The sequence below is a fragment of the Cyanistes caeruleus genome, unplaced genomic scaffold (genome assembly GCF_971803275.1).
Source record: "Cyanistes caeruleus unplaced genomic scaffold, bCyaCae1.hap1.1 HAP1_SCAFFOLD_188, whole genome shotgun sequence".
Lineage (NCBI taxonomy): Eukaryota > Metazoa > Chordata > Aves > Passeriformes > Paridae > Cyanistes > Cyanistes caeruleus.
Window position 1 is genome coordinate 62,394 of NW_028255976.1, and position 25,676 is coordinate 88,069.

The window sequence follows — 25,676 nt, forward strand, 5'->3', positions numbered from 1 at the left end:
ACAGATGGGACTGTGGAGAAGATTCTGGGAAAATTGAAACAGCTTATTTAAGAAATTAAAATAAAATCCAAAGAAACAAACAATATGTTTTTCTCTATTTTTCTCTATTTATTTTTACGTTTCCCTTTTCCATCTTGCGCTGTTTCTCCATCCCATTCATTCCAAATGGCTCTCACCTCTAAGATCTGAGACTTGGCAAGTTTTAGACCCTGTAAAATACCCTGAGCTATAGCCAGTTTGCCTTGCCCTGTTTTCCTTGGAAAGCAATGCTGGAGACACAAGTGCAGTGCTTGGCTCAGGTACAAATTCTGCATTCAGGGAATGTGCTCAGACGGTGTCTGACCCTCAGCAGGGACAAGGCACAGCAGCAGCCAAGGGCATTGCTGTGCCCCTGTGCAGGAGTCCAGACTCTGGCTCTTGGCTCAGCAGGGCAAAGTTGCCGTGTTTGGCCAGGCTCAGGGGCTGCCCGGGGAGCGCGGGGCTCGGGGCGGGGCCGAGCGGGCAACGGACAAACGGACACGGGGACAAACGGCCCCGGTGCTTCAGTTGCAGCGGCGGCAGCGGCGGCAGCAGCTAAAGCAGAGAATTAATCCATTTCTGTGTCTCCTCTCCCTCTCCCACTGTCCCGCATCCTCTCCTGATCTCCCTTTTCCTGTGTCCCCTTCTTTTCCAGTTTCCCTCTCCCCCTGCCCACCCGGGCCATGCCCCCAGCCCGGCCCCGGCCCCGGCCCCGGCCCCGGCCGTCCCTCCGCGGTCTCACCTCCGCCCAGCTCTGGCTGTGCTGGCGCTGGCGCTGCTGGGCGGGCATCAATGCCTGGGGCTGGGGCGGCATCGCTGCCCTTTGGCTCCGCCTGGCCCGACCCCGACCCCGACCCCGACCCCGACCCCGACCCCGACCCCGACCCCGGCTCCTCCCGGGGCCCGCGGAGGACACAGGCGGTGCGGCCGCTGCCGCCGCCTCCGCTGCGGCTTCCCCGGCCCGAGCTCCGCCGCTGTCGCGTTCCAATGAGGGAACGCCTGCGGGTGCCCGGCCCGGGGAGCTCGGGGAGCGCTCGGGGGCCGTTCCTGGCCCCGGGCCGAGCACTGACGGCCGCGTCTCTTCCCCAGGGAAGGCGCAGCAGGCCCTGCAGCAGCGCTACCGAGTGGGTTCACTGCTGGGGCGCGGCGGCTTTGGCAGAGTTTTTGCGGCCACTCGGCTCTCGGACGGACTCCCGGTGAGCAGAGGGGCCGGCGGCGGGCGGAGGAGGAGGAGGGGGCGGAGGAGGAGGATGGGGCTGGACACGGTGGGCGGTGAGCTGAATCCGCTGCTCCCTTTGGCTTGCAGGTGGCCATCAAAAAGGTGCCACGGAACCGCGTCCGGCACTGGGGCGAGCTGGTGAGTGAGCGGGGCCAGCGGCAGAAGCCGGGCCGTGCCGGGCGGGGATGAGCCGGGGCCCGGCAGGGTGGGAGCCGCCAGGACACCTGCAGGGAGAGCGGGCGTGGGGCCAGCGGAGGGCACAGAGCATCCCGGGCTGGCTGAGGGCTTCCCGAGCCCTGGCACGGCCTCAGCCCCACTGACGGCACCGTGCTCCTCCCGCAGCCCGACGGCACCAGCGCACCCCTGGAGATAGTGCTGCTGGACAAGGTGTCCACAGGCTTCCCCGGTGTGGTGCAGCTGCTGGAATGGCTTGAGCTCCCCAACACCATCGTGATGGTGCTGGAGCGCCCGGAGCGGTGTCAGGACCTGCGGCGTTTCATTCGGGCACGGAGGTTCCTGTCCGAGGAAGAGGCGCGGGAGCTGTTCCAGCAGGTGCTGGCGGCCGTGCGGCACTGCACCAGCTGCGGGGTCCTGCACCGAGATATCAAACCTGAGAACGTCTTGGTAGACCTGGACACCGGCCAGGCAAAACTGATTGACTTCGGCTGTGGCACCTACCTGCAGGACACAGCCTACACTCAGTTTGCAGGTGAGCCCACACAGGGGTGGTGATCCTGGTCCTGGCATCTCCTGGCCCAACTTGGGTGTGGCAGGAGGGATTCTCCCTTTGGCTGCCAGTCACAGGACTGATTCTTCAGCCAAGTTGCTTTTGAGCAGAGCTGGGTGGGGACCCATCTTCCAGCCCTGCTGGCAGCCTTTGCCTGCCACTCTGCCCAGGACTGGGGCTGGGGCAGCCAGCCTGACAAAACCCCCATGGTTGGGGGTAGCAGAGAGGGGGAGGCAGAACCTGTGCACCAGCTGGTTTGGTGTGCAGGTGAGAATGGGCTTGGACTGCTCTGCTCACCTGGTTTGCCTTGGTTCAAGATATTTTTTGGGCAATGCCAGCAGGGAGGATGTGGGTGTGGTTTTTCCCCAGCACTGAGTGGGTATTTCCCTTTGTGTTTCATGGTCAGGCCTTGCCAGGGTTTCTGCTGCCCTCTTCCAGCACCAGTGGCTTCTTTTCCAACCCCAGGTTTGTACCCAAGTCCCAGGTGCTGGTTAGAGGGCAGCAGGTCACCCCGTGTGCCACTGGGGCAGCCCCCACATGCCCAGGGATGCTGGGGCCAGGCTCTGGGAGCAGCAGCATCCCCCTGATGAGCTCCATCCATATTCCATAGGAACACCGTCATACAGCCCCCCGGAATGGAACGACTTCGGCTGGTACCATGGCGAGGCAGCGACCGTCTGGTCCCTGGGCATCCTGCTGCACGAGATGGTCTGCGGGGAGCACCCTTTCAGGAGGGGCAGGAACATCAGCTGGGCCCAGCTCCCGCTGCCACAACGGCTCTCCCAAGGTGGATCCTCATCTCTGGGCACGGGGGGAACACCAGTGCTGGGAGACAGCAGCGGGCTCGTGAGCATCCCGCTCTGGCAGCTGCTGAGGAGGTGGCACATGTCCTGCTCTCCTGCTCTCCTCCAAAACAAAGAATTGATGGGAAAGTTTAGGCCCAGCTCTGAGTACATCCAGCGTGGCCTGGGCACTGGAATCAATAGTGGGGCAAAGCAGACAGGAGCCTTCTCCAACTGACCAGTGGTTTGTGGTTTCTCTCCCCAGACTGCCAGATTCTGATCAGGTGGTGTTTATCCCTGAACTCCTTGGACAGGCCCTCATTAGAAGACCTGTCCTGTGATCCCTGGATGCAGGATATTCATCAGCCCTAGAAGAAGGGAGAGAGCCACAGGCACAGTGATGCAGGGACCTGGTAAGTTACAGTTCCACACATGCCCTGGCAATCAGCAGCAAAGAAACCCAGACTTTTTTGTCCTGCCTGTGTCACTGCACTGGGGTCATCGAATGGGAACACACAGCCCTTGTGCTGGGGCTGAGCTGCTCTGCCCAGCACTGGTGGGCACCATCTGAGCTGGTTTTGCTTGTCCTGCTTCACTGACAGCCGGGCCCTGGGCAGAACCCTGACAGCCTGGTGTCACCCCAGGGAAGAAGGAGCCCCTGGAGAAGCTGTACCAGGTGGGGCTGCTGCTGCTGCTGGAGACATGGAGGACAGCAGCAAGGATGACAACCTCTTCCTCCACCTGGCCAGCGGGAGCTGGCGATGATGGACTTTGATTCTGGCACCTTCTTCAAAGCCAGGCTCCACAGTGAATTTTCAGGTAAGTCCAGACCCAGGGGGATGCTCCCAGATTTGTGCATTGGCCGGGAACCAAAGGTTTCTCTGCTGGGGCAGATGCAACTGATTCCTCAGTGGCTGCCCAGCTGGTTTTTGGCAGGGCTGGGGACGTGGGCTGGGGTGGTTACGAAATGGGAGTGGGATCCTGGCCCTGCCAACAGCCCCCAGCACCCACCGTGCCCCGGGCTGGGGCTGGGGCAGCCAGCCCGACACAAACAAAGCCCCATGGCAGGAGCACAGGTGGGACTCCAGAACCTGAGCATGGCTGCTTTGCTGTGCAGGCAAGGAAGGGCTTGGGCTGCTCCACTCCCCTGCTTTGCTTTGGGATCACCGTGATTTTGGGGGACAGTGCAGGGGGAAAGGGAGAAAGCATGGGCTTCCCTCAGCCATGGGTGGGTTTTTCCCTAGAATGTAGGGGTTGGGCCTTCCTCAAGCTCCTGACAGACATAAGATTTTTTACCATTTTTCTTGTTTCCCCTTTTTGTCTGTAACCTATTTTCATTAATTTGTTGTTTGTTTTTCTAAAGGAAGCGTTCTAGGTGGGGTCCAGTCTGGATCGGGAAGTGCTTGGGACCAGCTGTGGCGTGGATGGGCCGTGCCCTTGGAGAAGACTGAGGACATCGTTTGGGACCAGCTTTTCTTGTGGCAGCGGATGGTGTGAGGTGGGTCCTCATCTCCTTGGCATGGCTGGGACAAGAGCTTTTGGGAGATGGCAGCGGGCACAGGAGCATCCCGCTCTGGGCAGCTGCTGAGGGGCTGGATCTGCCGTGGCTGGCTGCAGGCTGGGCACATGTCCTGCCCTCCTGCTCTGCTCCCCAAGGCAGCAGTGATGGGCAGCTCTGGGCCCAGCTCTGAGCACGGCCAGCATGGCCTGGGCACCGCGGCTGGCTGGGACAAGGGGACAGGAGCCTTCAGCTGACGGGCGGTTTCTGCTTTCTCTCCTTGCAGCCGGGCTCTGCGGATGCTGAGGCTGCTCTGGGCTCTGCCAGGGCTCTGCTGGGCTCAGCACCGGGCCGGGATCAGCCAAAGAAGAAACGCTGTGACCTGCAGCAGAGACTTGAGCATTTTGGCAATGCAGCTCAAGTCTGCAGAGTGTCCACCTCCAAGGGAAAACATGACACCCCCCAAAAATTAAACTTGTTCCATAACTTCTGAAATTGAATCAATCTGGGATGACCCCAAATGGCATTTTTCTGCTTCCTCAAGCTGTAGCTCAGCCCTTCTCTGAACAGTTCTCTCCCCCACCTGCCTTTTACTTCACAACTGCTCCCTCCTTTCCCCCAGTGAGTTCCCAGCCCATCACAGTCTCCATCACACTGCAGCCTTCCTTGATGCCCCTCACCACGAGGAAGGCCAAGCCCCAGTCTCAGGGACTCATCCTGTCACTGGCTGAAGAACAGCAATGTCTGTCTGTGCCAGGGGCTCTTGGATGTCTCTGTATCCATGGACAGAAGGGTCTGTCTGTGCCAGGGGCTCTTGGATGTCTCTGTATCCATGGACAGAAGGGTCTGTCTGTGCCAGGGGCTCTTGGATGTCTCTGTATCCATGGACAGAAGCTCTGTCCTTGCAAAGATTTCCATAATATCTTGGTACCCATGAGTATGGAATGAACACAGAGAGTGAAAGTGTCAGTCACGTTGTTTGCACACTCCTTCCTTTCCATACAAGACACATCCATGCTACACCCCCACGTACAGATATATTAAAAGGATAGGGATGGATAGAGATTTCCCACAGAGCTCTAACTTTGGCAGAACTCACCTTGTAAGCCATGGCCAGGGCATTTTTTTCCCAGCTCTGTGTCAGTAGGTGTCCAAGAGCTGAAGGGAACAGCATTTAGAAGCAGTTTCAGGATTTCTAGGCAGGAAAGGGAGCTGACAACCACCCACATGACTCACCATATTCGTCAGGATGGGCTGCTGGTTCTTTCGGAATATGGCACAATGGAGACACGAGACTTGGGATAATCCCAGCTCTCTGTGGATCTGTGCAAAGGGGGAGCAGCAGAAACACCTTGTGTCTTCTTTGGGGACACAAGGTCCAAGGAGCTGGGGTGGCAGAGCGTGACCTGGGCTGGTGGCAGGTGAAGTCCCATTTCATGACATCCCGGAGTGGCACAGGACAAAGCTCCAAGCAGCCACAGCCCCACTGAGGAAGTCCTTGGAGTGCTGCACATCCCATAGGAAAAGCTGCATTCCCTCAGTCCATTGGGATTTATCACTTCCATTTGCAACACTTTAGGTCCAAGTTTCAAACTGCAAAATTTTTACACTCAAGACACAGTCATGAAGAACATGTATTTCAATTTCCCATTCCTTTAACTGCAGTGTAAAATATCTTAATATTGGAAAACATCTGTAAAATCTGTAAAGGAAGGCAGCTAATGGATCCTTTCCACTAGCACGTGTACAGACTAAGGAACTAAAATCAAAGCTGAGTTCTCTTTTTCAAAAGATCAGTTACCTCTTTCTTACTCCAGAGTTATAGAAGATTTTTCACTACACATTTGGGGGTAATTTTTATCTTTTTGTTTGTTTGTTTGTTTGTTTGTTTGTTTTTTTACAGGAAACATGTCCTAGAAAAGGCAGGTCCTTTGCTCCTGGTTCCCGTGTGGAGCAGCTCCCTTCCCGCTGGCTGAGCTGCTCAGGCAGAGCCCGGCAGCTCCTGGCCCTGCAGGGCTGAGGCTTTTCCCCGTTGCTGGGCACAGACTGATGGAGCAGCACTGCTGAACACAGGCACACGCAGAGGGAGCAGAGCAGCTGCCTTGGCCCACCTGAAGCTCCAAGGCCAAACTCTGAGCAGGCACAGCTGCAAGAGACTCGCAGGCTCCCTGTTGGCTCTGCTGCCCCACTTGTGCCCGGCCCAGCTCTGCGGGAGGCAGAGGGAGAACAAGGGGCAGCTCCCTCCCAGCCCCAGCCCAGGGACCCCTCGAGGCAGCCCCGGGCCTTGGGCCACTGTCAGCACCCGCTGCTCCAGCCACCGCTTCTGCTGGCACTGACAGCAACAACCAAACTGGGGCTGGTCCCCAGGGAGCAGCAGCAGTGCCTGCATCTGATCCCTCAGCCTGGGGCAGCCCCCTGGGGGAACAGAGGGCACAGCAAGAGGGACAAAACCAGGCAGGGGCAGAGACTGGGAAGAGCCAGAGCTGGGAGCAGCAACAGCTGCTTCATTGCACTCCTGGAGAAAGCTCTTGGCTGGCTCAAAGCACTGAAAGGTGTGAAAGGCAGAGAGGAGGCCACACCAAACAATGCTCCTGTTTCCACACCCTCCTGTAATAAATGGAAATGATTCATGCTAACTAAAGTGTAACTATTTGGAAAGTTATTATTAGAAGCAATCAAGGGAATTGGTGTTACAAGGCAGATGTACCCCTTGTTAATGTTACGTGTTAAAATTAAGGTACAGGATGTAGTTTTGAGATAAGAAATGTCCTAAGACAAAATCGACCTTGAGATGGATAAAGTTGGAATGACTTTAGGCATAGGGCCTGAAAATTATAAAATATAAGACTAATTAGTGGAGCACAATGCTTACTTACATAACACAACGCTTAGTACGCACACACAGCCTGTGAGGTTATCCAGAGGACAACGAGGATGAGTGTAAGCCTTCATCCAAAAGACCACCAAAAGAAGACTGAAGACCCCTGAGCAACAAGTGAAGCATGCACCATGAAGAACAGTGATGTAAAATTAAAGAATTAGAAATTGGAGGAGACTTACTGGAAACATGAATGAATATGTATAAGCATACAGTATATAAGTTTAGTTTGAATTGCTTTATTTCATATGTAAGGGGCTTGAGAAGCCCTCTCCGTACCCCGGTCAGTTTTGCTTATGCTTTAATCATAATTACTGGAAAGCTATATTCACATATATATTCATACATACGAATAGTGAATTTTTTGAATATTAATATAGTCACTAAATTATACACTTTTACTAAATTGTATTCCTTCTATATCAAATTGCTCTTCAATCCACTAAATTGTATTCTTTTATTAAATTGTATTCTTGTATTCAATTCACTAAATGGTATCATTTTTTTTTCTTGTTATTAAACTGCTGTTAACTCAATAGCCCTAGTTGCCCAAATTTCAATTTCATTTATAACACTGCCCTTGGGTGAGTTACAGCCACAGCGAGAGGGAGGAGGAGATGATCCCACCCATGGCTGCTGCTGGCTCCAGACATTTGCTGAGATAAAGCTGAGCCAGAGCTTCAGCATCTCCCCCAAAATCACAGAATCACAGAATGCCTTGGCTAGGAAGGGACCTTAAAGTTCATCTCATTCCACCCCCTGCCATGGGCAGGGACACCTTCCACTATCCCAGGCTGCTCCAAGCCCCTTCCAACCTGGCCTTGGACACTTCCAGGGATCCAGGGGCAGCCCCAGCTTCTGTGGGCAAGCTCTGATCTCTGCCCAGGTGAGCAGGGACAGGAGCCGAGGGAACGGCTGGAGCTGGGCCAGGGCAGGGCTGGGCTGGAGATGAGCAAAAGCTTCTTCCCCCCCAGGGGGCTGGGGCAGTGCCCAGGCTCCCCAGGGAATGGGCACGGCCCCGAGGCTGCCGCAGCTCCAGGAGCCTTTGGCCAGCGCTGCCAGGGATGCACAGGCTGCGATTGTTGGGGTGTCTGTGCAGGGCCGGGGGCTGCACTCCATGATCCCAATGGGTCCCAGATGCCAGCTCAGCCCCTTGTGCAACTCTCACCCTTGGGCTCAGCCTTTGTGTCCCCTGGAGGCGCTGGCAGAGCTGATGGGGTGGGGCAGGAGCGGGGCAGCCCCAGCGTTCCCCTGGCAGTGACAGCACAGCCGGGCCAGCAGCCCCAGCGTTCCCCTGGCAGTGACAGCACAGCCGGGCCAGCAGCCCCAGCGTTCCCCTGGCAGTGACAGCACAGCCGGGCCAGCAGCCCCAGCGTTCCCCTGGCAGTGACAGCACAGCCGGGCCAGCAGCCCCAGCGTTCCCTCCCTGGAGACGCTCCAAGGGAAGCGGCCAGAGCCGCGTCCAGTCAGCGGAACTGAGCGGCCACTGAGCACCCCCGGCCTGGGCTGCTGTGGATTCCTCTGCACACAGCTCGGGGAAGGTGCCCTTGGCCACCCCCACAGTGCCACAGACAAGTGTCACACACAGTTACAGAGCTCTGCACACAGCTCACTGGGGCAGTTAATTTTAAAAAAACCCAAAAAATCACCACGAAAAAGAGATCCTACAAAAGAGAGCCCAGCAGAGGTGTTCCACCTTTCAGTTGAGACACCTGCATGCACACAAGACCTGGGGCTATAAAAAATCAGGCTTCATAGGCACATTTGCAGGAAAAACGGGTTTAGGACAGGCTATCAGCAGAACTGTTCTCAGCTGGGTGAAAAAGGCCCCTTTGGCAGCTGCAGGGCCATTGAAAATGCAGATCCTCAGGCCATGGGGGAGAAAAGGGCTCTGAATTCCCCTCCCCTGACACACAAACCCTGCTCCCAGGCTGCTCCCCACACAGGATTCTACTGGAGGACTGTGGAAGGCTGAGAGTTGGCTCTGGCTTCTCCATGTTCCGTGTCCTAAAGCTGCCTGGGAGAAGAAATTTAGGGTCGACTCCACTGGCACAATCCCTCCTGGCCCAGGGCACAGCCCCAGGAAGGTCTTTGCTCCTCCCTCGGCCCTCCCTGAGGAGGCTGGCAGGGCTCGCAGGTTTATGGCATTTGTCCTTGCTGCCCCTCACATCCCACTGCCCCACAAAGAGCCCCGAGCCACCCGTGAGGGACAGGGCCTGCTGGGCCAGGCCTGGGCTCAGGGCTTGGCCTTTCTGCTTCCTCCAACCCAGCCAGGCCTGGCTCAGCATTGCAGTTCCTGTGCTGTGCCCCAAGCTCGCTCGGGCCCTGCTGGAAAGGGACCTGAGGTACCTCCATCGCCTCGGGCAGTGCATGGGAGAAAACAACAAACTTCTCAGGAGGGTGGGGAACAAACTTTCAGCTGCAAACTTTAGAGAATGAGGTACTCGGGAAATCATAAAGCTGCATGCAATTAGAGGAAATCACTTTACTAAGCACAGACTGAGCCAACTCGCCCAACCGGTCCAACTTCAAGCTATCCAGATTTTGAAAACTGGAAGTCAGGGGAAGAGAGAGAGGGACAGAGATCCACAGTCAGCCTTGGATCCAGCACCATCTCAGCTGCTGAGAGCTCCAGGGCTGTGGCACATGTCAGTGTCACACCCGTGTCACAGCCTCACCTGCTCTGCTCCCTCTCCCAGCTGGGGTTTTTGGGGTGCCAGGGGCTTGGCAGCCACTTTGGGGCTGGAGCAGAGGCTGCAGTGGCTGGGCTGGGGCAGTGACCGCCCCACACAGGCAGAACTTGCTCTGCCCCCAAACACACCCTGGAGATGTCTGGGGCCATTCATCATTTCTCTGCTCTCCAGCGCTGAGGCAACGCACTCTGGCTACAGCTCTGAGCTCGTGCCCATGGCAACCAGCCCTGGCAATGGGGCTCCATGGAGCTGCTCTCAGGAACACCCCAAGAGCTGGGGAGTGCCCCAAAACCTCCTTAGAAATGTGAGATACCTTAAAATCTCGTTGGGAACATCCAAATATCCAAAACTCACTAACGGGTTTCCCCTCCATTCATCATCCCCAAACTTTGGCTGTCTCATTGCAGACCCCACCCCACCTCCCCAATCCCAACCGCAATCCATCCCATCCGTGCTGGACATCAAGATCCCCTTCCCAAGTCCTATTTCCCCCATTTCACACCTCCCAAACTCCATCCCACCCATCCTGCCCCACCCAATGCCCATCTCACCCCTCCTGATCTGCATCCCACTTCACCCAATCCCCTTCCAACCCCATTCCACCTGATGCCTTCAGAAGGCTGACCTAGAACAGAGGCAAGACAGAGTTAAGAATGAAGTTTATTAAAAGAATTTAAATACACCTTGGGCAGTACAAGAGCCAGGCCTACACCCAAGATGGACCAAAAATGGTCAGAAAAATGGACAAGTCTCACATTTTTAGAAGTTTAGGTCCATCTGGATATTGCAATCTGTTCACTGTCCAATGACAGCTTCAGATGATGAAGTCCCATCCTTCTTGTTTTCTCTCTTCAGTCCACCCTTGTTCATGCTTCTGGGCCTGAAACTTCTAACGACTGTCCTTGGTATGAAGCTAGAAAAGGAATTGTTTTGTCTACCTACTCTGTGAAGAGAGCTCACTAACACTTAATAGGAAGTTCCAAACTGTAAACCCAGGCAGTGCAGAATATGAAAGATGAAAGCTAAAACTTAAGGCAACACATCCTGAGGGGCTGTAGAATCCAGGAATTCTGGGTGGGAATGAGTAGAATTCAGTGGCATTGAGTGGTTTTGAGGTGACAGATTGAACCCTCTCATCTCTTTGAGTGACAAGAAATGAAGAAAACTACAACAGATAGCACCACAATCCCCAAGTCCTCCCAAGTATCTCTTTTAATCCCAGATTCCCTTAAAGCACTAGTAGAAAGTGAGGCTTTAGATGCCTTTGATGAATCTGCAGACTTTTACCCCAGTTTTGTCTGTTTTAAAGGGATGAAAATGAATCAAAAGATAGAACCAAAATAAAATGACCACCAGCCCAGTGTGTTCCCAACACAGATCACTGGGAATGTGGGTCATCAGGGCTCTGCCCAACGTGGGTCCTCTGGTGGGGGATGGAGCCAGGGAAGCGCACGAAGCTCTTCCTGCACTTGGGGCACTCACAGGGCTTCCCTTACCGGTGCCTCTGTTGGTGTTGGGTCAAGGCAGAGCTCCTGGAGAAGCTCTTCCCACACTGGGGACACTCGTAGGGCCTCTCCCCAGTGTGGATGCGCCGGTGGGTGATGAGGTTGGAGTTGTGCTTGAAGCCCTCCCCACAGTCAGGGCAGCGGAAGGGCCTCTCATCCGTGTGAATCCGCTGGTGCTTGAGGAGATGGGAGCTGGTCTGAAACCTCTTCCCACACTCAGAGCACTCGTAGGGCCTCTCCCCAGTGTGGATCATCTGGTGGAGGGTCAGTTGGGACCTCCATCTGAAGGTCATCTCACATTCCCCACACTCATAGGGACGTTCCCCTGTGTGGATCCTCTGGTGGAGGATCAGGCTGTTGCTGTGGCTGAAGCTCTTCCCACACTCGGGACACTCATAGGGCCTCTCCCCAGTGTGGATGCGCTGGTGGGTGATGAGGTTGGAGTTGTGCTTGAAGCCCTCCCCACAGTCGGGGCAGCGGAAGGGCCTCTCATCCGTGTGAATCCGCTGGTGCCTGAGGAGAGTGGAGCTCCTCTGAAACCTCTTCCCACACTCAGGACACTCGTAGGGCCTCTCCCCAGTGTGGATGTGCTGGTGATGGATGAGTTGGGAGCTGCAGCTGAAGCCCTTCCCACATTGCCCACACTTTTAGGGCCATTCCCCAGTGTGGATCATCTGGTGGCGGATCAGGGTTTTCCTCTGGCTGAAGCTCTTCCCACACTCCAAGCACTTGTAGGGCTTCTCCTCATCCTGAAGCTGCTCATGGACCACCAGCTCAGAGCCCCGGCTGGATCTCCGGCTGCCTTCCCGGCACAGGGTGGGTCTTTCCTCCTCAGAGCACCCTGGGATGGGTTTGGATCCCCTTCTCCTGTGGGATCTCTGGGGATTTTCCTCCCCATTGGATTCCTGCACCGTGGAGCTGCTCACAGTGGCCTCTTCCATGAGGTTCTGCTGTGGGGATTTGTCCTCCCTGCTCTCCATCCTCAGCTCCTTGTCTGGGGGAGGAAGGACAAGGAGAGGATGGGATTTGCCTCCGTGCCAGAGGGAAGGGGAAGGAGATCCCCCCAGTGCGTCCCCGGCAGGACGGCGTCGGCAGCGGGGTTGTCCTGCAGCCGGGGGCCAGGCTGGGCTGGGAGATGGAGCAGGAGAGAGGGGGAAAGGGGCACTGACTTCCTCCTCACCTGCCTGGGTGTCCTGGGACATCTTCCTCGCAGCCTCCTTCTCCATCCAGCCAAGGTTTGGGAATGGGAAATCCTGGTTTGGGGAAAAATACAGTTCATGGGCACATTGGGTTAGGGGGCTCCCCCTGTGCAAGTTCATCTCTAGAAGTCACCAAGCCTCTGGAGTCTATAAAAACCTCCCAAACACCAAGATTCAGCCCTGAAAATGTTTCCCAGGAGTTCTTCATCTCTGGTCTCTCCCCTTTGCTGTTCAGAGTTTCCCCCCTGTCCCAGCTGCCGGGGGTCACGCTTGTACTGGGGGTTCCCCTGTCTGCTCAGTCCCTGCCCTCCCCAGGCTGCTGGGAGTGCCAGGAATCTGAAAAGTTCCTCCTGTTCCCATCTCTTCACTTCCTGATGCTGGGACCCCCTGAGGTCCCCCCCCCAGGGGCATTTTCCATTCAGCTTTGGAGTTCTTCTTTCTCCAATCATCCCCCCCAAAAAACCCAACCCAGGGATCCCCCAGGATATCTGGGCTGAGCTCCCCCTTCCTCGGTCACCTGTGGAATATGGGGGTGGATGATCCCACAGGCGAGGGGCTGTGAATTCAGGGAGTGCTCGACCTTGAGGTTCCTTCTTCTTTCCATGATATTCCTTTGTCCCTTTTCTTCCTCCTGCTCCTCCTCTTCCATCCTTCCTCCTGCTTCTCCTCCATAACCCCACCTCCTTCACCTACTTCCATCCCTTCTCACTCTCCTTCTTCATCCCTCCTCTTCCATCCCTCCTCCTCCTCCCCCAGGAGCAGTGACACCCTCGGTGCCCCGTTCCCAAACCCCTCACAGCCCACGGCAGGAGCGGGGATGGAGCCGGGACAGGTCGGGATGGGCAGCGCGGGGCTCTCCGCTGCTCCCACCCGCTGGGGACGGGGGGAACCCGGCCCGGGGAAAAGGAGAGGGAAACTGGGAAAATTGGGGGCTGCAGATCCAACCTGGGGCTGGCTGGGGACCCTGGCTGGGGACTGCCAGCCCTTGGGGCTCCTCTGGGGAGATGTGGGAGGGGGGAACACAGAGAGGGCTGGGGGATCCCAGGAGTGGCAGCACTGGCAGGGACTGGTTTGGACTGGGATCATCCTGGCAGTGGCTGAGATTGCACTGGCTGTGTACTGACATCATACTGGGATCATACTGGGATCATACTGGGATCATACTGGCAGTCAGTAGGAGCCTCCAGGGGGCAACTGAGACCAGGTTGTGAGGAACTGGGAATATGCCCTGCACTCCCCAGAACCCCGGGATCGCCCCCCATATGTCCCATGTGTCCCCCAGACCCTTCAGGATCCCCGAGTGCCCCCTCAGCACCCGTTCGAAGCCCCCCAAAGCGTCCCTGGATCCCTGAATGCTCCCGACCCCACAGATTCCCCTTCCAGCCACTCCTGGGAATTCATCTCCCATCATCCCACAACACAGTTCCGCGCCCAAACCTCCTGCCGTGCCCCGCGCCCTAAAGAGCCCGGTCACAGCTCCCCAGGTTCCCCCCAAGTGCTCCCGAGCCGTGTACATTCGCCCCCAGGACCTGCAGCTCGGACGCTTCCCCACACCGCCGAACGCGCCTTCCGAGCCACTTCCGGGACTACAGCTCCCATCATGCTCCGTGGCGCCCATAGAGCGCTATTCCAGCCGGGACTTCATCTCCCGTCATGCCCCGCGACTCACCGGAACTCATTGGAGATGCGCCTCCAACTCCCATGATGCTCCGCGGCGCCATTAAGCCTCATTATACCGGCGCCTACAACTCCCATCATCCCCCGCGGCCCAGAGATTCCCTGTTACAGCCCCCCAAGTGCCCTCCTGAACCCCCAGGTGTTCCCCCTGACCCCGAATTGTCCCACAGAATCCCCAAGTCCCCATCCAAGTGCCCACCCGGCTCTCCCAAGCGCCCTCCAGACCCCCAAGTTCTCTCTAAATTCCTTCCCCAGACCCAAAACTGCCCCAAATGTTTCTCAGAAAAGTCTCCATGGACCCCAAACTTGCTCCTTTTACCCTGTCTGAGGAGATTTTAATAATGATAATCTAAGGATTAAAAATAGGTGTAATTAGCATAAAGAGGGAGAAATAGTGGTTAATTAATTTATGAAAGGAATTTTGGTATTTAGAAACAAAGACCAATAATGTTTTTAGTTGCTAAAAATGTATAAATTCTTTCATATAAATATAAAAATTAGGTTAGAAAAATACAGAATTATTATAAAAAAGTAAAATTTTATTTTTATTAATGAATCAGATTTTAATGATAAAGAAAAGTTGATAAATGTTCTCAATGCTTTGGGATGTCAGTCCCAGGTGGGCGATGTCAGACATGCTGAGGCTCGGGGTGAGGAGCAGGTTGTCCAAACAGGGGCAGCCCACAAGGGGCTCATTCTTCTCCCTGACCAGACCTCCTCAGGAGACATTCAGCATCAGGATCACTTGGGGAATGCTTCTGTCACCTCTTCTCTCAACTAGAAAATAAAAAAATACACCCTTGATTTAAAAAAAAAAAAAAAAAAAAAAAAGGTGGATTTTCAAATCTTCCTCCTCAACAGAACTCCAAACTGACTCCAAGCAGCTGCACAAGCCTTGGACTTGAAGACAGTGGAAGGAAGAGAAAGAGCCCCTGAGGCTTTCTGTATTTTAATGAACCCCAGGGTGCATTTGGGGCTGAGTCCAGCACCCTCAGGCACTGAGAGAAGGTTGAAGGTGCTGCTCAAGGAGTCAGAAGCAAAACTCCAAGTCCCTTGGAGCATCCCTGGGCCCCACTGACTGCCGGCTCCTGGCACACTCAGCCATGGCATGGTCCAGTCTCACGCTGGGACACCTCCTGCACCAAAATTCTACCCTGGCAGAGACTTTTCTTTCTCCTCCCCACCAGGCTGAACCTGCCAAGCTGCACTTTGGGGAGGTTTCCTTCTCTTCCCACTGCCAAGGAAAGCTGTGTCTCCTGCTGTTCACAGATAGAGAAGGGCTGCTGGGGGATGTGGTGGTTGGAGGCTGCCTGGGGTACAGTGGCCATGAAATCATTGAGTTTTGAAATATTCTGTGAAAGAAGGAGGGGCATCAACAAAACTCCTACACTGGACTTAGGAAGAAGAGACTTCAGCCGATTAAGGATGCAGATTTGGGGAGTACTAAATCAGCTACTGAGTTTTTCTAAGGGAAAGAGCCTTTTAAAACAAAGGATTCCAGGAAGGATGGACACACTTCAAGAAAAAAGTCTTGAAGGAGCAGGAACAGCCTGTCCCTCTGTGACAAAAAAAGAGCCAGTAAGGAAAATGACTGGCCTGGGTGGACAGGGAGCTTTTGGAGGAACTCAGGGAAAAGATGAGAGTGCATCACCTTTGGACAGAGAGGCAGGCAACTCAGGAAATGTTTAAGGATGTCATTAGGTCATGCAGAAAGAAAAGCAGAGAGGTGAAAGTTCAATTAGAGCTTAACCTGGCTGCTTCTGTGAAGGATAATAAATATGTGTTTATAAATACATTCATGGCAAGAGGAAGGCCATGGACAACCTCCATTCCTTATTGGGGGGGATATGGAAACCAAAGATGAGGAAAAGGCTGAGGTACTTAACCCCTTCTTTGCCTCACTTTTCAACATCAAGACAGGATTTCCTCAGGACAAGTGTTCTCCTGAGCTTGTAGATGGGGACAGGGAGCAGAACAGCCCCCTGTAATCCAGGAGGAAGCAGTCAGAGACCTGCTGAGCCACTCAGATGCTCACAGGTGGATGGGATGGGATGGGATCGATGCTAGGGGGATGAGGGAGCTGGTGGATGAGCTCCCCAAGCTGCTCTCCATCATTTCTCCTCATCAGTCCTGGCTCACTGGGGAGGTCCCAGAGGACTGGAGGTGCCAGTGTGAGCCCATCCCCAAGAAGGGCTGGCAGGAGGCTCTGGGGAACTGCAGGCCTGTCAGCCTGAGCTCGGTGCCTGGTGAGGTTTTGGAACAGATCCCCTTGAGTGCCATCACACGGCACCTCCAGGATGGCCCAGGGCTCAGACCCAGCCAGCGTGGCTTTAGGAGGGGCAGGTCCTGCCTGACCACCCTGATCTCCTTTTATAACCAGCTGACCCGCCTGGTGGGTGCGGGAAAGGCTCTGGATGTGTCGAGCTGGACTTGAGCAAGGCCTTGGACACGGAGAGGCGCAGCATTCCCTGGAAAAGCTGCAGCCCACGGCTTGGACAGGAGCACTCTTTGCTGGCTGCAGAACTGGCTGGAGGCCGGGCCCAGAGAGTGGTGGGGATGGTGCTGCATCCAGCTGGTGTCCAGTCCCTGGTGGTGTCCCCAGGGATCTGTGCTGGGCCCAGGCCTGGTTAATATCTTCACTGAGGGTCTGGCTGAGGGGGTCGAGTCCAGCACTCACAAATTGCAGATGACACCAAGCTGGCTGCGAGTGGGGATCTGCTGGAGGGCAGGACAAGGAGACACAGCCTTGAGCTGCACCAGGGCAGGTTTAGGCTGGACAATAGGAAGGAGTTCTTCCCAGAAAGGCTGATTGGGAATTGGAATGGGCTGGCCAGGGGGAGGTGACAGGGTCACTGTCCCTCTCCAGTGGTCTGGGGGAGTGACATCAATCTCTGTTTAATAACTGCTTTTGCTTTAAAACAATTGCTTCAAAATTGCTTCCTATTACACCCTGAGTGTCTGTGCTGGTTTTGTATTAGTTGATACTTGGTGAGGAGGGAAGAAGTCACCCACAGAAATTATTTTTCTAGGAAGGGGCTTCTAAGATCTTCCTCAGTGCTTAGCAAAACCAATAGCTGGCTGGCTCTGAGAAACTGACAACCTACTAAACCATTTAAAAGCTGTATCCTCCTGTGTGAAATCCACATTTTAAAGACAGGCAAGCCCAGGAAAGCTCTCTGTTGTTTCCAGCTGTGAAGAGTTAACTGGGTGCTGGTCAGGCCGGCCCTGCTCCAGCCTGGCCTGCACCGAGCCGGGCTCCGCCAGGCCCCGGGAGCGGCTCTGGGCTGGGCCAGGCCCCTTCACCACGGCCCTCACGGCCCCAGCGGCTGCCGGGCACAGGGAGGGGAAGCCATCGGCCCGCAGCTGGGATTGAAGGGAGCAGGGGCCTGGGACCAGCCATGTGGGCAGAACAGCCACCACTGCTCTGGCCGGGCCCCCTGAGATCTTGGCACAGCCCTAGCGCTGCCTGAAATCCATCACCGTGACTGCTTCGGCCACTGCCCGGCAGAAACCATCATGAGCATCTGCAGGTCTGGGTGAGATTTGAACTCTTTCTGTGCACAGATGAGACCTGCAGACCTCCATCCTCCCCTTGGGTGAGAGAAAAGGACAGAGTGAGAGACTAATGCCACAAGTATGGTAGGCTACACCTGTCTTCATGTATCATTGAATTAGAGAAAAACTCTCTCCAGGGCAAATTATGCAACACTTCGCCTCACAGTCCACCAGTCTTAATTACAATGAGTGGTAGATCTTAATTACAATCCAATTAGAGCATATCGACGTTGTATGAACGGCAAGAAGAATTTGCTTGTCAACAGATGAATATGTCCCACTCAAGAATGAACAAAATCTACTTTTACTTGGAAGAAAGGAGACATGGAGCAATGCAGTATTTGGGTTTTATCCAGTGATAAATGGGGCAAGAAGTTGTAACAACTCACCTGTTTTACAGAACACAAGTACTGATACAGCCAATAGTGCACCCACATTGAAGGGATCTTCAGGACATTCCTTTATTTCTTAACAAGGAATGGGCAGCAAAATGCTGGCATTTATCTGAACTGGAAGCCATGTTCCTCTCCTGTTTCTCCTTGAGCACACTGTTCTCTGCAGACTTCACTGTGCAGCCCATCAATCCTCTCTTGGCCAACAGCTAAATGGCACAACTACCAAAACACAGGTGCCAGCATCATCACCCCAGCATTATTCCAGCACTGCTTTGCTGGTGCACAGCAGCACAGAATGGCTTGGCTTGGAAGGGACATTTAAAGGCCATCTAGTCCAGTGCCCTGCAGAGAGCAGGGACACCTTTGGATCAGGTTGCTCAGAGCATGAGCTTGAATGTCAGCAGGGATGGATGCGCACCTCTCTGGGCAACCTGTGCCAGGGTTTCAAAACCCACAGTGTAAAAAATGTCTTTCTTATGTCTAGTCTGAATCTACCATCTTTTAGCTTGAAAACATTCCCCTTCAGTCTTGTCACAACAGGCCCTACTAAAAATTCTGTCCTGTCTTTTTTACAAGCCCCCTTAAAGTACTGAAAGGGAGCAATCAGGTCTCCTTGGAGCCTTCTCCCTTCCAGGCTGAACACCCCCAGCTATCCCAGCCTGTCTCCAAAGCAGAGGGGCTCCAGCCCTCAGAGCATTTTGTCCCTCCTCTGGACCAGCTCCAACAGGACCATGTCCTTCCTGTGTTGGACACCCAGAGGTGGATGCAGTACTCCAGGTGGGCTCGCAGCAGAGCAGAGGGGTGGTGGAATCACCTCCTTCAAGCTGCTGGGCAGCCTCCTTTGGGGGCACATGGCTGGCTCATGTCCAGCCACTCACCTTGCAGCAGCCACAAGTCCTTCTCAGCAGGGCTGCTCTCCATCCCTTCATCCCCCAGCCTGTGAGATCAGCTGGGCTGGGACCCTGTCATAGCCCTTGGACAGAGCTGCTGGGCAGGATGAGGTCCCTGGTGAAGAAGGCAGATCCCACTCCCCACACAATTCCACCCTGACCATGAGGTCACAGCAGCCTGTGGGGTGACAGCAGGCTGAGGTGACAGCAGGCTCTGAGGTCACAGAGGTCCCAGAGCCCTGTGGTTGCCCAGCACCACAAGGACCGAGCAGTCAGTCCTTGACCACGACTGTTGTGGCAGCAGCGGCGGCGGCAGCAGCGGTGCTGACATTGGGACAGCGGTGTCAGGACAGTGGTGGCAGCAAGAGCTGCAGGACTGGCAGTGGGCAAGGCACCATGGCCTTTGCTCTGCGCCTCCTCCTCCTGCTCCTCCTGGCAGTGGCCCTGCCTGACAGGGCTGCCCAGGCTGCTCCGTGGCGAGCAGGGCGAGCAGGTGAGCCGGCAGCCTCGGTCCCCCTTCCTGGGACAGTGCTCCCTTCTCCCTGGGAAGTGTTGGGGATGGTTTTCCCCAGGGCTTTAGGGAGGGTTTTCTCTGTGGGAGGGACAGAGGCCTCAGGGGCCCTGGGCTGGTCCCACTGCCCCTCCAGGGATGTTGCACAGGGCCTGCAAAGAGGGTGGAGAGTGCCCAGAGCCAGCCCAGAGCTCCCCAGGCCCCTCTGCAGCTTTGGCCATGTCCATTGACATCTGGCTCCTCCCACAGCCTTACCCATTCACCTTGCAGTGCCCAGTTCCCTAAAACAGAATGGGATTCCAGCACACCATGGAATGGTTCTGATCTGTGCTCCCTTCTAGATTGGGATCGTGACATGGAGTACCTGAAAGCCCTGGCACATAATGGTTTGAGATCCATGGAGAATGTTGGAGGCAAGTTTTCAATGTCCCTTTCTGCACAGAATAATCAGTGTCAAGGTGGCAAGAGCTCACTCATGTGCCCTTTCCCTTGAGAGTCTAAAGGTTGATGGATTCTGGAAACCTTGCCCTGCTCCCTTCTGGAGCCCTGAGTGATCCCACAGCATTGCTGTCAGTGGGAGGAAGGAGCATTTAGCTGTCAGTCCTCTTCCCATGTGCAATGCCAATGTCTCCTTCTGTGTGCTCTGTGCAGCCACGGAGAAGAGCAGAGAGGAAGGGGCCAGGCCTAGGGCTGTGTCCCAGGGCTGTGCCTTGTGTATCTCCTTTGCTAGCCCCAGGGAGCCTGAGCTGTTCTGGCTGCCACTGCCAAGCCCTGGTCCTGCCTGGGACTCAGTTCAGAGCTGCTGGCAGCTCCAGGGAGTCCTTTCTCCCCTGACTGCCATGCAAGGGGCTCCTTCCATCCCAGTGTGAGGCCACTGCAGGCACGTGGTCCCCCTGCCCCTGCTCCTGAGTGGAAGGTGGAGAGGAGGGAGTGCCTTGGAGGGCAGCAGTCACCCAGGTGCACTCACTGCCACTCTGGCCTGAAGGAGAAATGGAACTACTTTCCATTAAGGTCCTCCTAGATGGAAGAACCAAGACACAGAAGACAAGAAATCCCTGGAGGCATCCCAACTTCTGGACAAGATGCTGAGTGATCTGGAGAGACGCCATGGTGGGTCCATGTCCCTCAGCCTTCTCCTGAGACTCAGCAGCCGGGGGCTTTCTCTGCACATCTGGACACGCTGTGCCCGGCACAGCAGGAAGGGATCCATGGCAGCCTTGCTGCCCCGCTGCTGCTTTCATGGCCTGCAGGGCTGTTTCCCAGCCTGGCCTGGCTGCAGCTTCTCCCCAGCCTCTGCAGGAAGGCATTTGGCATCAGCTGACAGGGAGCCCAAAGTGCAGCAAGGGTCATAAACAACCTGAGATCCCCTGCAATTTCCCGGTCTTGGGCTAGATCAGGTGTAGGGACTGTTTGGAGGAGGGAGGGCCCTGGCCCAGCCCCAATAACCTGGCCTTTCTTCTTGATCCTTATCCATGATTTGACAAGTATTGCCTCCTGAAGATACCACCTCACCTAATGGCGAACAGTTCTATCTCATCCAGCTGTCCCTTTTCCTTTCTCAAGTGCTGGAGGAAATGTCTGTGCAGACAATGACATATGCTAGAGGAAGCAATGTCTCTGTGCCAGCTGCTGATGCAGGAAAGGAGGAGATGCCAGGCCCAGGCACAGGAGGTAATTGCTGTGCTGGGCTCTCCCTCGGCCAGGCTGTGTGCCAGCAACTCTTCCCCCATGGCTGGCCCTTGCACGGCTGAGCAGCAGCCAAAGCTGGAGGTGCTGCAGCTTCCAGGCCTCTGGAGCTCATTCCCAGCCCTTAGGAAAAGGGACTCGTTCACCAACATCTCCCTCCCACAGCAGCTGCTCCTGGAGCTGGCCCTAAGCATCCAGAGGCCCAAAATACAGGAGCAGCCCCGAGCGGGAGCCCTGTTGTGAGCCCAGGGCCACAGCCAGCCCTGGCTCCCAACTGGGCAGGGGCTGCACTGGCCCCTGACAGGGCCTGGCTCTGTCCCCTTGGGCTGGGGGAGCTGTCACAGAGCAGGGAGGGTCAGGGGTGGCAGTGGCTGCTCAGGGATGGGTTTGGCCCGTGTCCCTGGAAGGAGCCACTGCCCAAGCAGCTGTGCTGTCCCGGGCTCTGCTCTCGGCCTTCTGGGCTTTGTTGGGTGGCACAGCCTGTGCCAAGGGACAGCAAGGTGCCTGCAGGCCCCAGCTCTGGGGGAAACAGAGAACGTCCTGGCCGTATCCAGTGTGCTGCCAGCTCAGCCATGGAGCACAGCACAGGCTCACGCTGCCCATTGCTCCCACAGATGCGCTTGGCAAGTCAAATATAAATGCTGAGAATGCACCGAGCACCCCAAGAGTGTTCTGCCCGCAGGATGTGCGCAAGTCCTGCATGATAGGCACTGTAGTGACACTGTTCACAGTGCCCCTTTCCATGGTTCTCTGCTATGTTGGATTCCGGTGGTGGAAGGACAAGAAACGGTAAGTTGTTGTTCATCCCCACCCTCCAGCTTCTTGAAAGGCTGCTCATAGTCAGGAGACATTCCCAATGAGGCTGCTGTGGACTTGTGGATAGTCCTTGGTTGCCCAAATAACTCTGCTGAGAGTTCTGCTGCTGCCCAGGGCTTTCATTGGCCTCTTAATTGCTGGGCCTTGTCCTGGGGAGCCCGCTGGGGCTGCAGCCAGTGCTGGCTGCCACTGAGGCTGCCTGGCCAAGAGCAGCCCCAGGAGCAGCGGGCACAGGCAAAGCAAGGTGGGCAGGAGAAAGAGCGGGGACGAGATTGCCCTTGACAGGCAGAGGTGCTCTGGGGCCCGCTCCTGGCCAGGGACCCTGCCCAGAGCCATCCCCTGCTCGCCAGGGCCTTGAGGGGCAGCTGTCCAGCTGGGCCAAGCTGTGCCAGCAGCTCCAGCCGTGCTGGGGAGCCTTGGCAGCTCTGGGCCCTGCTGTGCAGGAGGGTCCCTGTGTGCCAGCGGCAGCTGGGGGCCTCAGCCACCTCTTCTCTCCACAGTCGCGCTGCTGCAGCTCCAGCTTCCCGGCCAAGAAGGCGCGACTCTCCCTCGCCCCCAGGGAGCCCAAAGACTGTCCGGTTTGACAGCTCTCAGACATGGCCTCAGAAGGAGGAATCGTTCCAGAAAGCAGAACACCAGCACTCCGTGCCTCCTCCACGGCCCCCCAGCCCGGCTGTGAAGCAGAAGCCCCCTGAGATCCCCCCACCTCCTCCCCTCCCGAGCCGGCCACCCTGGTCCAGCTAGGACTGAAAGTGGGCCAGCCACGGCAGGGCTTGGGCCACCAACAGCTTGGGCCATCTGCTCTTGGCTACAGATAACACGTTACCTGTGGGTAACAGCCAGAGGCAGTTTTCCTACTGTTTTACTTTCAACAGGGAAGGGCTGAAGATTCTTCCCATGCCTCGTCTCATCCTTCACTCTTTTGATTTTCATATAGCTAGGTGCTTGCTGAATCTTTTCAAAGAACTTTATTAACACTTCATGTTTTACCCCACCTAGCAAGGGAAAAAAAAAAATAAAAAAATTCCTCAATTTAGACTTCATTTTTACTGTGGTTGAGCCTCTCAGATTTTGAGCAATTGATTTTCCATGGTACTTCTTCCCTTTTCCTTCCTATCTACCAAAAGTTCATCTGGACAGGAAAATCAACAGAATTACTAAGATTCACCTCAAAACCCAGAAGAGAATCTAGCACAAAATATTCTCCCTGTGTACTGCAAAACAAGAAATATTCAGAGGAAAATACTGTGGGAGCTGAGGCTCGTGGAACTCCCAGAATCCTGAGCCTGCAGAGGAGGCAAACAGCCCTGGCAGTGGCTGAGGGGAATTCTCCTCACAGACTCCTCAGAAAGTGTGTCACTTCAGGAGGGGAAAGCTTTTAAACTTTGCCTTACCTTCCTCCTGTGCTAAAATGTAAGGCTCCTCCTGAGAAAATACTGAGCTACAAACAATTCTCCATTCCTTAACAAAGCTACTCAGGTGCTCGACTTAAAGAGTAAAACTAAATGTGGTCAGAAATTTCCCATCAAAGCCCATTTGCAGAGAAACCCCACCATATGTGAGCAAATATTTATTAGCACGAGTTCACCCTAAAGATTGCTCCTTTTTTGTCCCAGAGAGAATATTAGAACCATTTGCTCTTGACAGGACTCCTTGGATGCCCCCCAGACCTGGCTCCTCGCCAGGCCTTGCCTGGGCTGTTCATGCAGCCGGGTAGCACCACCTGACTTTGCCACCCTGTTCAGACCTTGGGCATGGCTGGTGCCACCATCCCCTCTGGTGCCACGGTCCCCTCTGGTGCCACCGTCCCCTCTGGTGCCACGGTCCCCTCTGGTGCCACAGTTCCCTGCTGGCTTGTGGCGTGTCCCTGCTGCTGGAGGAGTCCTGCTTGTGCTACTGCCGGCGTTCAACAAGGCCAGTGCTGCTCCCCAGCCAAAGACGGACTAAAGTCACTGCTTTTGGCAGCTCATTGGAACGAGTTCAACACTTCCTCATCTCTATCACAGATAAAAACCCACATACTCCTAAAACCCACATACCAGTATTATAAACTCACCCAATCTACAAAGGTGAGGAGGCCTGAGTGAACAGAAGGTCGGCTTTCAAGCACATTGGGTTTTTAATTTAGTGGAAGCACTCAGCTGTTCACTTATTTGCCAGACTGGATTGCGTGATGCTATTCTTTTGCTCATGTTAAAGAGGAGTCAGGGAGAAATTAGCTAAGAAACCAGAAACATTTGAGGCTCAGGCCTGGCACACAAATAGAGCAGGGTGGCACCTGCCCGCTTTTCCCGCATCCCTTTTCCTGCCGGACAAAGGCGGATGGAGCTCTGCTGGGGGCACCATGGAAAGGGTTCTGATCTGTTCTCCCTTCTAGATTGAGATCAGAACATGGATTATCTGGAAGCCCTGGCACATGGCAGTTTGAGATCCATGGAGAATGCTGGAGGCAAGTTCTCAGTGTCCCTTTCCACACAGAACAATCAGTGTCAATGTGGCAAGGGCTCACTCACATCCATTGCCTCCTGAAGATGTCACCTCCTGTAATGGTTAACAGTTCTATTGTTGTGGTGTGTTTTGTTTGAATGGTTTCTCCCATTATTCCCCTAAGTCATTGGTTTGCTCCTAGTTTGTATCCTCCTACTGACCTATCAAATCCTGCCTCAAGCCCAGCCCTTGTTTTCGAATGTTCCCCATCTGTCATTACACCCATTTGTCAGTCTTCCCTTAGGCCAGCCTCCTACCTGAACCACCCCTCTGGAAATCCCCTGATCTCCAATGCCCCATTGGCCCATGTGACCCACTCTGCTCCCCTTGTTTCCCCTATTGTATTGTTGAATGGAACCTTCCACTCCTCCCACAGCTTCTTCCTATTGGTTAAAATTTTGTACCCTCCCTCTGGCCTCCCCCATATAAAAACCCCCCCACACAGTTGTGTTCTCAGTCTTCAGTCCCTGGACCCTGCAGTGGAGTAAAAGCCTTTGGAACCCATACTGGAGGTCTCCTCCTCATCCTTGTCTCCACCATGTGCCTACCAATATCCTTGTGCCGTGGAGCATTTGCTCTAAGCCGCACCTTGGGTCACCCCGCTGCCGAGTGTCACGATCCCCTAACACAAGTGGGAGTCGTGAGAGGTTCGTTTGATCTCAGAGTGCAAAAAGGACACCAGGGGATTTCAGTTTAAATCACAACAGCAATAATGCATCTTTATTTTAGTGCCAGCAACATGGGTTATGTGATAGGTGAGAGGGGGAGAGAAGGAGAGAGGGAGAGAGGGGTAAAGAGCCAATGTAAAGAGAGAAAAGAGGTGGTTATAGTTACCAACAGACGAGACAGGGTCACTGGTGTCTTCCTCCGTGGGGAGATCTCTCTCGAAGAAAGTAACTTGGAAAAGTCACTTTTACAGTCTGTTTCAAAGCGAGGGGCAGCTGGCCAAGAGGTGGGGAAATTCCCAGGCTATTGTGATGAGACCCCTTGCTCTGGGAAGCAGGTGTAAGGTATAGAACAGGCCGCTCCTTACAAGTCCCTGCTCAGCAGCAGGAATGAAGGCAGTGTACCTGGACAGCACAACAAGCACACCTGCAAACCATCACCTGGCAAGCTTCCACCTCAACCAGGCCAGAACCC

The 25,676-nt window shown here is 55.1% G+C and overlaps 3 protein-coding genes across 3 annotated transcripts; 2 read left to right on the forward strand and 1 right to left on the reverse strand.

Moving 5' to 3' along the window:
- Positions 1–530: 530 nt before the first annotated feature.
- LOC147645699 (serine/threonine-protein kinase pim-1-like) lies at positions 531–7,658 on the forward strand. The gene is made up of 9 exons (XM_086874294.1): positions 531–1,214; positions 1,325–1,375; positions 1,580–1,946; positions 2,575–2,751; positions 3,012–3,159; positions 3,349–3,565; positions 4,110–4,244; positions 4,531–4,986; positions 5,037–7,658. The coding sequence occupies exons 1-5, from the start codon at positions 702–704 to the stop codon at positions 3,116–3,118; spliced, it is 1,215 nt and encodes a 404-aa protein (XP_086730420.1). The 5' UTR covers positions 531–701; the 3' UTR covers positions 3,119–3,159; positions 3,349–3,565; positions 4,110–4,244; positions 4,531–4,986; positions 5,037–7,658.
- A 2,799-nt stretch (positions 7,659–10,457) lies between these two features.
- On the reverse strand, positions 10,458–13,193 carry LOC147645700 (uncharacterized). The gene is made up of 3 exons (XM_086874302.1): positions 13,037–13,193; positions 12,501–12,573; positions 10,458–12,314 (listed from the first exon to the last, which is right to left on the reverse strand). The coding sequence occupies exons 1-3, from the start codon at positions 13,166–13,168 to the stop codon at positions 11,968–11,970; spliced, it is 552 nt and encodes a 183-aa protein (XP_086730428.1). The 5' UTR covers positions 13,169–13,193; the 3' UTR covers positions 10,458–11,967.
- Positions 13,194–19,306: 6,113 nt separating this feature from the next.
- Positions 19,307–23,085, forward strand: LOC147645701 (uncharacterized). Its single transcript, XM_086874296.1, has 5 exons — positions 19,307–19,529; positions 19,889–20,657; positions 21,111–21,218; positions 21,848–22,022; positions 22,550–23,085. The coding sequence occupies exons 2-5, from the start codon at positions 20,630–20,632 to the stop codon at positions 22,791–22,793; spliced, it is 555 nt and encodes a 184-aa protein (XP_086730422.1). The 5' UTR covers positions 19,307–19,529; positions 19,889–20,629; the 3' UTR covers positions 22,794–23,085.
- The last annotated feature ends 2,591 nt before the right edge of the window (positions 23,086–25,676 follow it).

Bases quoted from the DNA above. Each gene is read 5' to 3' on its own strand.
- LOC147645701 (XM_086874296.1), top strand. From the start codon at position 20,630: ATGCTGAGTGATCTGGAGAGACGCCATG. The intron at 21,219-21,847 runs GTAATTGCTGTG...TTGCTCCCACAG, and splicing joins GCCAGGCCCAGGCACAGGAG to ATGCGCTTGGCAAGTCAAAT. The intron at 22,023-22,549 runs GTAAGTTGTTGT...TTCTCTCCACAG, and splicing joins TGGTGGAAGGACAAGAAACG to TCGCGCTGCTGCAGCTCCAG.
- LOC147645700 (XM_086874302.1), bottom strand. From the start codon at position 13,168: ATGGAAGAGGAGGAGCAGGAGGAAGAAAAGGGACAAAGGAATATCATG. The intron at 12,574-13,036 runs GTGACCGAGGAA...TCCCCAAACCAG, and splicing joins TCCACCCCCATATTCCACAG to GATTTCCCATTCCCAAACCT. The intron at 12,315-12,500 runs GTGAGGAGGAAG...TTCCTCCCCCAG, and splicing joins GTCCCAGGACACCCAGGCAG to ACAAGGAGCTGAGGATGGAG.
- LOC147645699 (XM_086874294.1), top strand. From the start codon at position 702: ATGCCCCCAGCCCGGCCCCGGCCCCGGCCCCGGCCCCGGCCGTCCCTC. The intron at 1,376-1,579 runs GTGAGTGAGCGG...CTCCTCCCGCAG, and splicing joins TCCGGCACTGGGGCGAGCTG to CCCGACGGCACCAGCGCACC. The intron at 2,752-3,011 runs GTGGATCCTCAT...TTCTCTCCCCAG, and splicing joins GCCACAACGGCTCTCCCAAG to ACTGCCAGATTCTGATCAGG.